Source organism: Mytilus trossulus, unplaced genomic scaffold (genome assembly GCF_036588685.1).
Source record: "Mytilus trossulus isolate FHL-02 unplaced genomic scaffold, PNRI_Mtr1.1.1.hap1 h1tg000244l__unscaffolded, whole genome shotgun sequence".
Lineage (NCBI taxonomy): Eukaryota > Metazoa > Mollusca > Bivalvia > Mytilida > Mytilidae > Mytilus > Mytilus trossulus.
The window spans coordinates 3,448,226-3,462,495 of NW_026963317.1; the positions used below are offsets into that span (position 1 = coordinate 3,448,226).

Genomic DNA, 14,270 nt, shown 5'->3' on the forward strand with positions numbered 1-14,270 from the left:
TCATTTTTATGTGAGGCCACACAAATTCAACTTTTAGTTCCTTCATATCACTTGCAAAAATTTTTGGGAGAAGAATTTATCAATAGAAAACTAAAATGTATAAGCAGATAAAATAACAAAATGCAGCATATATTTTACTAATAAAACAATATTTACCTTCACCCACAAAATTATATTTTTAAATTAGTTTTGCTTCTTAAAAAAAAATCCCCAATAAAATACAATGTATTGCACTTTTGAAATAGTTTACAGAAAACTATTAATTGCTGGCACCCTTGTTTGTCTTTTAACAAAAGAACTATAACTCAAATTTGTGTGGCATACATATTTTATTTCTCTTTCTACTATTTTCCCTGAAGTAAAGAATTTATCCTAGAATCAGACAAACATTGACATAGCTGAATTACCAAGTCTACTTTTAACTTATTGATACTACAATGTATATATTTGTTGACATCTTTAAATGGTCCTGAAGATGCCAGGTCTTCTTTTAAAACTAATGTCAAATGACTACAAATACAATCAATACATGTTGACCATCTCTCTGAATGGTCAGATGTCATTGGTTCTAAATTGAAAGTTTGACCAACTGGAAACTTGTCCATTAGCTCTGCTTGTAGGCGAAGTAATTTCTCTCTGTCATTTCTCAAATCATCTCCCTTACTTTCATTGTTTATGGTTGAATTGTCTCCCTTGATGGCTACATTTTCAGTTTTTGAGAATTGATTATCAATTCCTGCTGTGGATGAAGTATTGCATGACAGAATAATTTGTATAAAATATTTCATCACAATTTTTACGAACTGTATATCTTCTCTCCATGTGTTCATCTCATTTTTGTCAAATAGTCTCCCACCAGCACCCTGTAAAATATGTAAAAATAGAAACTTTCAAATCATATTTCAATATTTTTGAATATTTTTACCAGCCCTGCAAATGCTGTTTAGTCAGTCATGTTTATTTCAAACTTCCATCATCATTTGAATATTAAAATATTTGTAAACAATTTCATAAACAAGAAAATTATTAAGTCAGTCACCACGATTACTCACAGATGCAAGTCAATCCTTTCTGTGATTTTCATAAATTTTTAAAAACTGAGAATCAGATCATTTTATGAATGAATAGTTTGCAGTTTTGTGGCCTGGTGACCTGAGGCAATTTTAACCATGAGCTTGTAACTTAAAGGGGTATCCACTGTAGTGTGTTGTGTGCAGTGGATACAATTTTTATATTCTAATGAGAAATCATAATATAGTTTTATCAGTCATCACTTACAATGTTATAAATCATGTATTCAGTATCATATACAAAGTTCAAGGTCGTCTGATGACACACAACAAGTTTATCTCTCAGGAAACACTTTGGATGTGACAAGTGCCATCTTCAGAGTAATTATGTATAAATGTCAGCGTCCTTAACGATGTTTATTCGAATACACAAAAAATATTTAGATCTTGTATTGTGGGTTGATTAATTGAATATTCATGGAAATTCTTTGTGCAGAGACCTTGATGCAATATTGTGAATATAAAGTTAACCCAGAAAGAGAGGGTTAAATTGTTAGGGTATGGATGTTGGATACTCTGTTTAAAAATAACCAGCTTTCCATAAAATTTGCTAAATTATAAAACCCATAGAAGGGGTCAGTGGGGAAAATTGTTTTATAGGACCACATGGATGAACCCAAGGATCCCGATTATCAAACAAAATGTCCAAAAATAGACTAGATATAGGAAGATGTGGTGTGAGTGCCAATGAGACAACTCTCCATCCAAATAACAATTTAAAAAGTAAACCACAAACATTCTTAAGAAATTTAAAGTTTATATGTTGTCCTCCCCCATGAAAATATAACTAAAGGATTATAAAAACTTCACAGTTTGAGAGACTTTGAGGATATCATTTGAACCATTTCTGATCTATATAAAATAAATCAAGAGTAAACTCCCATAGAAAAGTACTTGAAATTCATCCTGTTGTTTTGACTTGGAAGAAAAATAGGAATATCAGTTTAGGCCAGGTTACATTTGTAATGAGTAACCTTGTTAAATTGCCATGCTGTCAAAATAAGATTTTTTTAATATTAAGTTATTATTGTGATTGATGAACAAAAAACACAAATGGCTTTAATAAATTATAATCAGAGGCGGATTTAGAGGGGGGCCAAGGGGTCTGGGCCCCCCTTTTTTTTGGGAAAAATTTGATTGCTTACATAGGGAATCACAGAAGCTTGACTGAAGCGGGCCCCTCTTAGGCAGTTAGTTGGCCCCCACTTATGAAAATTTCTGGATCTGCCTCTGATAATTGGGATTTTCAGATATACTAGTATATGCAGCATATAATATAATATATAATAAGGCTGTACATAAATAATGCTTTCATATAAGTTAAAAAAAACAAATTTTATTTTTGCAAAATATTTCTTCTCACAATTTTGGCAAATTCTTTAAAAATTGCCAAAATATCTGAATTTTAATATACAGTAGCAAATCAAAGGTGACCTATTCTTTCTTCTTAAATAAAGGTTTTTACATCAGTTCACCCTAATGAGCAACACCAGGAAATATAACCTGAGTAATACAGTCTTCATATTATATAGATATAAGAAGATGTGGTATGAGTGCCAATGAGACAACTCTCCATCCATGTCTAGCTTTCAATCACTACATTAAAGGCGACAGAATAGGAGATATTAAAGGCTTGTATTATTGGAGTTACAGGAAATAGAAATGTAGAACAGTAATGTCCATTTTGTTATTACAGACAATGGCTACACTTGTGGTACATTTTCTTATAAAGTTTAATTGACATTCCATGTTCATTGTTGAAGGAGCAATAATGAATATGAGCTGACAATCAGTTAATGAACAACAATAGCAATTTATACAGAGGGTCAGGATGGGGGTTCTTCATTTTGTATCCCTCAATCAAGAAAAAAATAACTTTATAATTTTATTTCAACCAATCATTTCCTGGGAAAAGATATTTAACAAGTGAGGAGAATTTTTTTTGTCACATTGCTCAAGAAATTTGAAAACAGCACAAAAGTTAGAAAATTCCATTTCACACCCTCATGTACATGTAACTTAGCAAGGTAAAACAAAAACTATGCAATTAAATAAAATATGATTTTACCACTTCTTCTTTGGTATCAGTCTCCATCCATTTCAGCATGGTTCTCACACATAGATTCCAGTGTCTGGTATAATGGTGATGTAACATGGATCCAATGGTCAAATCTAAGGCCAGGTAGGGGTGAACAGTCACTGAAAATACAAACAGTCAAAAATAAGCATTGAGTTGAGTGAACAGTCACTGAAAATACAAAGTCAAATATAAGCTTTGAGTTGAGTGAACAGTCACTGAAAACACAAAGAGTCAAATATATTTATGGTATGAGTTGAGTGTACAAACAGTCAGATTTCAGGAATACAAACAGATGGATGAACAGTAACTGAAAACACAGTCAAATTTAAGGTGTGAGATTGGTTAATAATCACTAGAAATACAAGCAGTCAGATTTAAGGGATGTGGATGGGCAAAACAATCACTGAAAATACAAACAGTCAAAAATAAACTTTGAGTTGAGTAAACAATCACTTAAAATACAAACAGTAAAAAAAAAGCTTTGAGTTGAGTGAACATGCAATAACTGAAAATACTAAGTCAAGAATGTTGTGAAAAGCAGATCATAACTGTCTGACATCCTGAATTTTATACAAACATAAGGATAAGCAGAGAAGAAAACTTTCCACCAGAGTTAGAATGACAAAGATAAAAGAAATTCTACAGTTTTATAAAAATTGTCTGAAAATCTTAGATTAAGTTTATCACAGTAGTTTCGGAAATGATTTAAAAAAAAAAAAATTACAAAAATTTATGAATATTGTTAAAAATTGACTATAAAGGGCCTAGTAGTTTCAGAGGAGAAGATATTTGTAAACTTAAATGAAGACAGAATACGGACTCCAAATGTGAGATGATATACCTGGGTAACCTACAGGCCAAAAGCCAGGAATTTCCAAGGGGGGTTTCGTTGGACTCACAAACTAGACTTTAAAAGTCACAATTCGAACAGAACATTGACTTTAACAGTGCTTATTTGTTTTCAAAAGGGGGGGGGGGGGCAGCTTAATTCTATTTTAAATTTTATACAAAAGTTTTAATGATTTGTACTTTACTACAGATAGTTTACTAACATCGTAAATCAAAATACATATACTTTCAGGGTCTGATGTTACAGCTACATATTATATGGTAATGTCTTGTGCTTGTTACATAATTGTATTACAAATCGTAAAATCTGTTTATATAAATAAATACAAATAAGTTACCAAGTTTTATTTAGACTTACAGTGGGTGAAGGACACTTTCGAAAAAAAAAATGAAAAACGCATAAAAAAATCTATTGTTGGATTGAAACAGCTGCATACAAAAAAAAATTGTACTAGCAAACAGTTACATAAAATTATTAAAAAAAAAGCATTTGTGACAATATGGTGTTTGAAAGAAATATGTCACATCTAAAAAGATGTCAGTCACTTATACAATTAATTTATTTTCAACATAATCTTGAAAATAGTCATCCTTTTTCAAAATGTAAAATCTTGAACATTGTAAATAATATTTTTTTTTAACCAAAAATTTCAGACAGTAAAGTGAATTATTTTTCTCAATGCCTTAAATATATCCATTTCTAAAATAAAAAATCTTCAACATAGTAAAAAATACAAAATATGTTACATATTTTTTTATACCTATAAAGATAACAACTGATAGCAAATATGACTTAATTTACCTTCCAAAATTTAAAATCTTGAACATAATACTAATAAATAATACTAAATCACTAAAATTGCCTAGGAACATACATGTAGTTTTAAATTGACCAAAAAAAGAAATATGCGAGTAACAAATCTTAAGCTGTTTTCAATTTAACTTTAAAAATATACATTGATTAATCCTTTTGCAAAATATAAAATCTTGAACATTATATACTAAATCACTAAAATTGTCTGAGAACATATTCAAAAGTAATAAATTTCCCCTGTAACCTTGTTGCTTCTGTTCAGTATTTAAACCTGGTCTCACACAGACTGAAGGGGGGTTTATCAATGGCCCTTATTTCATATTTTAACCTAATTTCTCTCTGTGTCAAGAGAGGAATACTACTAAATACAATAGTGTGATAAATATACAAACATTTCCTGTCAATTGAATTAATTTAATGCATTATTGTGCATTGAATCACTATGATCTCCTGATTTTTCAATTCTTAAGACTTTACCTAACTCCTACATTCTCTTTGACCTCAAAATGTCCTTGAAAACAAAATAACCTGCTTTTTTTCATAAATCATTACATTGTCCTCAAAACAATAAATTTTGTTCCTAACTTCAAATACTAAGAAGCCTGTAGTTTTCTCAACATTAAAACTGGATAAAAAAGAGGGACGAAAGATACCATAGGGACAGTCAAACTCATAAATCTAAAATAAACTGACAAGGCTTTGGCTAAAAATGAAAAAGACAAACAGACAAACAAAAGTACACATGACACAACATAGAAAACTAAAGAATAAACAACACGAACCCCACCAAAAACTAGGGGTGATCTCAGGTGCTCCGGAAGGATAAGCAGATCCTGCTCCACATGTGGCAGCCGTTGTGTTGCTTATGTGATAACAAATCTTGTAAATGGTATAATAAAGGTATGCTCAACATTGCCTTTAAGCATTTATAGTCAATGAAAAAAATTATATAAACTTTAAACTCTAAGTTATAAACACTTTCAACTTGACCTTTGACCTTGGTCAGTTATTTTTCTGTGATGTCTGCTTATTTCATTTTTTTTTTAAATTGATCTGGCGTTCCAAAGATTTCACATAAATCGTATGAAGGCAAAAACAATATTCGACTTTATTTTAAAATTGTTGTCAACTGACCTTGAACTTTAGGGTTCAATCTGCTGACAATCTTGGCAGCCATCTCATTTATTTCTTGATCATCTTCTTGCAACAAACTCACCAGAATTTCCCAGAATGCAAAAGTTGTTTCATCTGTAAAAACAAATAAGGCAATTGAGTTAAAATCTGAAATTATGATCAGTAAGAAATTAACATAGAAACAAAACTAGAGGCTCTAAAAAGCCTGTGTCACTCACCTTGGTCTATGTGAATATTAAACAAAGGAAGCAGATGGATTCATGACAAAATTGTGTTGATACCCTGAGGGGCAACATCAAAAGATCAATGTAGGATAACAAGGATAATAAACTTAAATCAAATAGGGGGGGGGGGAGTAAAAGTTGCTGTGTTAATTTGTTTATTTGACATCCCTTTTACATATATCCATATTGGTCAATTAATTTTTCCAAAAATTAAGTTAAAAGGGGGAGGGTGTATATAAGATCATTGAAATAGTTTACACTGGAGGAACACCAGACAACAGGAGGAACACCAGATAACAGGAGGAACACCAGACAACAGGAGGAACACCAGACAACAGAAGGAACACCAGACAACAGACACCAAGTGATGGCAAAAGCTCACATTGCCATTTGGGAAAGGTAAGCTAAAAATGGAATTTATAAATTTAATTGAGCTTTTTGAAATCCAATGCCTTTGATACTTTAAAAGCTCATCAAAAGTTTCAGTATATAAAAGTAAGCAGCAATTTTCCGGATAATATTATAAATTCAAAGACACTTAAAGTCTGCAGGTTGAACAACATCTGAACTGACTGCCTTCAAAGATGAATTTAAGAGCCAACACGTGGAGAAATATAATTACTGACTGCGTACATGTAACAGTCCTAAAGTAATAAAAAATCAGTCCAAAAAGGTCTAATGATACGCCAATACACATGCAACTGCACGACATAATGTAGACAGATATTTTTTATGCTTAAATATCAATGGTGAAAACCATAAACACTATCTAAGGTAACAATTTAAGTTATGAGTGAGCATAAATTGTCTCACTTCTTACAGCAGAGTGCAAATAGAATCAATGGAGTTTATTTTCAGATAGATTTGTTTCACATAGATAATCCTGTGTCAGATATGATATACAATAGTATGAGTTTAACAGCAGATGTGAATCTTTAACAATCATTGAGGGTCAACTAAGTGCAGATTGTTCAGTGATCAAACAGGTTGTATAGTATGTATGTTAAATTATCAGGATTGTGTTCTGTACTCAAATTGTCTGAAGAGGGTGGCAAAGGTTGAAAAACTGATTTAAAAATAAAGTCTGAAGAGGGTGGTAAAGGACTTAAGGTTGGAAAATTGGGGTTATCCAAAACTATAAGACATATATAAACAATAGTATTTGTTTAAAGTATTTGCTGATATATAATTTTCATTATCTCTGATTTCTGTTTAAATTGCAGATTTCAAAATTGGTTCATGGATGTTCTTTTCTTTTTTTTTCAATTCAGATATTTGGATATGTTTATTCAAAAATGGTGATTCCATGACAAAGGGTAGGAAAGTCTTTTTGGAAAATAACTATGATAGAAATCATGGAATGCTGAAAGGTTAAGTAACACCATTATTTCAAATGAACTTATTATTTTTGAGTTGATTAAAAACTAATGTCATGCTTTTTAAAGCTTACAATATGATATGGGTTTGTCTCATTGTTGAAGGTCTATGGTTGGTTACACCCAGGTCCTTTTGTTCTTAGTGGATTGTTGTCTTATCATCATTGTCACAATCTCTACATCTTAAACTCAGCCGAGATAACCAATGATTTTATTGTTAACTTAAGGTGGTACCTAACACTACAGGGAGATAACTCTGTAAAGTCAGCTAAACGTTTTAATTACGTTGTGTTGTAAAAGGAATATTAAGCTTCTTAATGATCAAAATTGTTTTTAGTCAAAGTGCTATATAACCAGTATAATTTTTCTGACAAAACGGTTGGTTCAAAATTTTTGAAATTTTTATATTTTTGTTTAAGGGTCAAAGTAAATAATTTGACAAAATTTCATGGAAATTAAACGAGCCAAATTAATTTTAGTGAAAGTGTTGGGTACCACCTTAAAGGACAAAGTTATGGATGAACAGAAACATGAGTCTGTTAGTTCTTATTGCTGTAGATCTTTCTATCCAAATTTTAATCAGTAGACCAACTACTCAGTGCAGGGGCAGATCCAGCCATTTAAAAAAGAAGGAGTTCCTAACCCTGGTCAAAGGGGGTGTTCCAATTACATGTCCCCATTCAAATGCATTGGTCGTCCAAAATAAAAGGGGGGTTCTAACTCCCAGACCCCCCCTCTGGATCTGGGCCTGCAGTGATAGGTGCATAAAATCTATCTCCAGTATCAACTTGTTTTAACATTTACCCTAAAACTTCATAAAATCTTGGACTAACACATTTTTCTATTACCGTTAGTCCCATTTATAATTCCAGCACTTTTTTCCAGCATTTTTCTAAGAATTTTTAAAGTGCACTAGAAAAAAATTAATTCAATCTTTAAACAAGTAATTAAGTGTCAGAAAGTTCTTACATGAACCAATATAAACAGGTAAAAATAAGCTGTCAATCAGAACAGGTGTAAAATTCCATTATCTACTTGGGAAATGATCAAAATTATGTCATAGAGAATGAAAAATCACTCACTAAATACAAACAATCTTTTGATGTGGTATCCTTGGTTTAGATAAGTGAATCTGAATCATCAAATCTGAATGTTGATATGGTGGCATAGAGTAGAGGGCGCCACTAACACACTGCTACAATGTAGTAAGATTCAAATCATAAAGCCAATGTGTCTTCTTTTCTGGCACAGCATAGAGGGAGCCACTGACTTAAGTTTGATTCAAACTTTTAAAGCCAAGACAGTCTCTTTTCAGGAACAGTGGGGAGTAGACCACTGAATTAATAAGTCTGTTCAATTTTGAACCCAAGGCTGCCTTTTTCTGGCACAGTGAAGAGGGAGCCACTGACTAAAGTTTGATTGAAATTTTGATGCCAAAGCTGCCTTAGGGAGCCATTGACTTAATATGCCTCTTTTCTTGCACTTTGTACCACTGACTTAAGTTTGATTCAGATCTTGAAGCCAAGGGTGCTTCTTTTCTACACAGTGTTGAGGGAACAATTGACTTACATTTTATTCAAATATCGAGGCCAAGGCTACCTCTTTTCTGGCACAGTGAAGAGGGAGTGGACTTTAGACTTTTCTGTATTGTGTAGAGGGAGCAACCAACTCAAGTTTGATTCAAATTTTCTAGGCCAAGACTGCCTTTTTTCTGAGGTTATTAGACAGCTATTTGAGAGAGGGGTATGAGGTTTTTTTGTGGATAGACTATTCATTTTCATCTATTGCTTTTGGTGTCCAACATTTAGTAATGCAAATTATTCAAATGCATCCCGTCTTATGCAAGGATATTTATTTTCAGCTTTAACCAGACCGAAATAAAGATTTTTTTTGATAAAAAAAGATAAACAGATATTCCAAAGCGGTCAACTAACTTGTGATGGCCTCTATAAAAGTCATAATAGGAAGATTTCAACTTCACCACTTGGAGTCCCTTAAAATTTGTAAAACAGAGTTGAAAAGTATAAACTCATCAATTCATTATTCATTGTAGGATTATTCAACAACCATTTGATTTGGCAATCAGTTTATAAGTCTTACGATTACACCCTCCTCGAGCTCCCAAGACACCTCTAAGATAAAGATGTTATCTAGGGTTATCTGCCCCTAACAAGATAAAACATTGTTACTAGATAATTACAAATTACTTAAGGTGCATAGGAATCTTTGTAGGTAAATGATATAATTGCCTATAATAAACGTTTTCATGATGTTATTTATCTATTTAACAACAGGAGAAGCAGCCAGGTTCACCTTGAGTTATTAAATACCATTAATAGATACAAGATCAAACATCTCGAAAAACATCTTTTTTTTATATAATTTATATTTATTTATCGCTTCCACCTGTGTAATGACTTATGACTATTTTTTTAGAGGCAGGTTAATCAGAAGTGATAAAGTACTTATTTAAAGCAACAATTCAAAAAGTTTGCTAATTGTGCAATGTTGTTTTGATAACCCTGCTAAATGGACTAGCATTCCGAAGCAATTCTTGTTAATAGAAATTCTGAACTCTAACTGTAGGAATGAATTTGGAATAACTTCAGATGAAGACATAATTTATTGAATCTGTATTTCTATACAAATCCTTGTCAGAACCTAGCCATTGCAAAATTCTTCTCAAATCAATTAAGCATTCCAAATGTAGTTTCCATAATTGTTATTTGCAAAGACAAAAAGAATTACAAAAGCATGATAGTTATTAGACTGTACTACTTGGGTAAAAAACTGAGAGCCAATATAACTTGAAGATAGCACCAATCTGATATGCTTTCTTTTAGAATGAGAAATGCTACTTTTTTCTTGGAATATTTACCCCAATCTTGCACCTGTATATTATAACAAGTTGTCCTAAATTTCCAATGAAACAGTGATGGTCAATATTCTGTCACCTGTTTTTTATAAGAAGAAATTTGGAAAATGGAACAATATCTTTGGACAATTAAACACTCAAGCAGGGCTGATCCAGTCATTTTAAAAGGGGGTTCCCAACCCAGAGTAAAGGGGGGGTTCCAACTATATGCTCCCATTCAAATGCATTGATCGTCCAAAAAAGGGGGGGGGTTCCCAACCAATGCTCAAGGGTTTACATAGACATGCTTAAAACTTACATTTCACAGGAAAATCAAAACAGCCTCATTATTGACCAGAATTTGAATATCGAAATTGAGAACTGCAGACTTATCCACCCTTGATGTATAAATAAGCAATATTTGTATATAAACAATGATCAGACTGCATCAGGACTGAAACAATGACCTTTTTGCTAATTACTCGTTCAAAGATAGTAACATACCTAAACACTTCCACCTTAAAAAGTATAAATATTTTGACTGTTACCCCAAACCTTGAACTTTTGTGATACAAGGGCAATGAACAGTAGAAAATAACAAACATCTGTGCTGGTTTACTATCGTTTGTATCTCAAAATCTGATGTTTTGTCTTTATAACAGTTTATATTCAGTTGTACCACATGCAGATTTGTTTACTCTTTGGTTAAATTTCACTTGAGAACTTTATTCTATATTGCAACTGCGTTTGATGAGCAATTTGAACCCATCTCAAATTTTAAATAAGTACAAATGGATTTTTCATATTATTTGTTTTTATTAATGTCTTTGGAATTACTCAAATTATAGGACCTGCAGCTGCGTTTAATAAAGAAACCTGAACGAACATGTAAAACCCATCTGAGGTTAAAAATCAAAATTTAAAGTTACTCTTTATGTTATGTTCTGTGTTGTTTTTCATCACTTTCAGCTTACAAGTATAAATGCGGGATGTATAAGAACTAAAGGAACCTAGAGAATAGTATTATACTCAAAGCTTCAAAATTATCAATCATTCTTCTGTTAATGCCTTGGGTTTGTCAAAGGTTTTGGGTCCCATAATATATCAGTACACTTTTGAAAATTTTGAATTTTGCATTATGAAGGGGCAAGACAAAAAGCAGAGTACCTTAGGACTGACAATGTTTTCAGCCTCTCCCCTGTGCAAAATCAGGACATTTATTTCCTACTCTGTTTGTATTTGCAAAAGAGGCATGAAAGATACCAGAGGGAAAGTCAAACTCATAGATTGTAAATAAACTGACAACGCATGATAGCTAAAAATAAAAAGACAAACAGACAAATTAAAGTACAGAAGACACAACATAGAAAACTAAAGACTGAGCAACATGAACCCCAACAAAAACTAGGGTTGATCTCAGGTGCTCTGGAAGTGTTAACAGATCCTGCTGCTCATGTGGAACTTGCTTTGGCAGTTTTGAGGATAACTTTGCTTGTCACGCCTCCCCAAGCAATACCAGCCAAGATTTCACTAAATGCAATGTAACAAGAATGGACAAAATGCACTCACTTACACTTAAAGTCACAGAATAAAAAAGTCACCATTAATTTGTTTACATATTTTAAATATATTATAAAGAAATTTCTCGATGATTCATTGTACAGTTTAGGAATTTGGTAATTAGCATTGCCAGATGAAGACAACTTTAAGTAAAGTAGGGTTGATTGCAAATATATGGTTATCTCTTTTAAAATTATTAAAAAAATATCTAAACTAGTGAAAAACTTTACTGAAACTTTTATAATTAAATGAAAAATACCACTTAAAAGAAAAATGACATCATCTAAGTCTTGGCATTCAAAAAATGCTTTTTTTGCAATTTAAAATAATAAAATTTGTAAACAAAAAATATCCTCTAAAGAGCTTTAAGTGTTAAATGTCACTCATGTTTACACATATGTAAAACAAAAAAAACTTCACAGAAACCACAAAAAATGTTTAGATTTGGTACATGGCTTAATCAGATAATCTCCCGAATTATAATTAGATAATTATGACTACAGCTTATCAAGTCTTGAAGCCCAATATAAACAAACAATGGATCAAGATGTCTATTTCACAAGGCGGAGTTATTAATTACTACCAGGTAGTGCTAACCATGTGCAACAATTAGAGTTCACCTTTACCGCTTTATTTTCACTACTAGTTAATTTGAAGTTTTTGGAAAGAAATCTTAGATTTTATCTTTGTAGCATGTTCGAAGCAAAGAAAATAAACAGCCAATCATTAACTGTACTTAGAGAACTCCAGGTGTTCTGATCATGTGGTTGAGTTTAATAATCAGATTCTTTAATACATATTTATTCCTTGTTTCAGTGATTTTCATCCATATCTTTGTGTTAAAATAATTAACAAAAATTACGAACAAATGTAGAAAAAAAATATCATTTGTAATATTCCATCAGTCAGCAGGGGTTTTACACCGCAGGGACATTAAAAATACACTGCAGCATCGTAAAAACAGTTTTAAAGATCGTTAAAATACTTATATTTCCATTTCTCAACAGAATGATTATTGCCAATAATCGTTAAAAATGTGATTTGTATTGTAAAATTGTTGTTTTATTGCGTTAGGGGCAATATATATCATATGTCTTAAAGATCATAAAAGAGAAATTTAAGCTCAATGATATAATAATAATTATGATTTGTTTAAAATAATTAATTCAAGACTGGGATAAATTATCATCAGCATTCATGACATATTTGTCTACTGAGAAAAACAGTATCATAGAGTAAACTATGTGAACAAGGAACTTAAAAGACAAATGCTAAAAAATAAGTCTCAAGTCATAAAATTAGAATTATTTAAAAAAAAAAGAAAAAGCAAAATATAATATTTTGTCCAATTTTCCTCCCCCCAAGCTTTTTTTAGCTCAATTGCAAAATTGTAAGTGTCTTCTATTATGGAGTTGTAGTTACTAATGAAAACACTTTTTGACACTATTCCCCTTTTTTTAATTCTAAACTTTCTTGCATGTATTTGCGCAATTATTTGCTATTCAAAAACTGCATAAATTGAAAAACACAACATTATTCATATTGTATGGTCTTTTCATGTTTTAAATAGTTTTTCTTAATTTTCCCTCCTTATTGAAGATGTATATATGTAAAATGAAACAGTAAGGCAAAAAAAAAATCAGAAGCTAACTTTTTCTAACTTTTTATATGACAGATGCTTGTAAAATGAATCAGTTTTATTCAAAACATTAGAAACAAAAATCTATCGCAAAAACAAAGTTAAGAAGCTTTTCTTTCTTATGTCCACACGTTCTTTCCTCCATTGTTTACAATTATGTAATAAAGATGAGCAGACTTTTGTTTGAAGATTTATATTTATCTGTTATATATGATAAAGATTACCCATAAAACAACATAATAATGTAAACTATTATAAATATTCTGGCAATTATGATTTATCATTCGAGCTTATCAATCAAAACACTTTGATAACCATTGTCAGAGAATTCCAGATTATCCCAAGTATTTGGATAAAGCTCTCATTAACCAGGAATCAGTCAGGAGATTAATTACTGGTTCCTTGTTAATGGACATTCCTTAGATTACTGGTTCTGTGTATTACGATCCCACTGTGAGCCAAGGTATCTATTTCAAAGACATAGCACTCAGATACCAAGGGGTTATGGAAAATAAAAACAAATAAAGTTTGTTAATTATTACACAGCAAGATCATACACCTTAAAAAATTACAACAATTCCTCTCTTCTCAGATAGGTCTGTGATGAAAATGACAGGGTCAAGGTTCAGCCATTATTGATAACCTATCTTAACATGTGTAACTTTTTAAT

The 14,270-nt window shown here is 31.5% G+C and overlaps 1 protein-coding gene across 1 annotated transcript in view; it reads right to left on the reverse strand.

Annotated features, from left to right (window-relative positions):
- Positions 1–263: 263 nt before the first annotated feature.
- Positions 264–14,270, reverse strand: part of LOC134701523 (tRNA (32-2'-O)-methyltransferase regulator THADA-like) — a 259,205-nt gene continuing 245,198 nt past the window's right edge. Inside the window, exons 37-39 of the mRNA XM_063562672.1 lie at positions 5,948–6,061; positions 3,139–3,269; positions 264–863 (exon numbers count right to left, since the gene is read on the reverse strand). Coding sequence (XP_063418742.1) covers positions 345–863; positions 3,139–3,269; positions 5,948–6,061 — 764 coding nt within the window. The 3' untranslated portion in view covers positions 264–344. The remainder of the gene's footprint in view (positions 864–3,138; positions 3,270–5,947; positions 6,062–14,270) is intronic.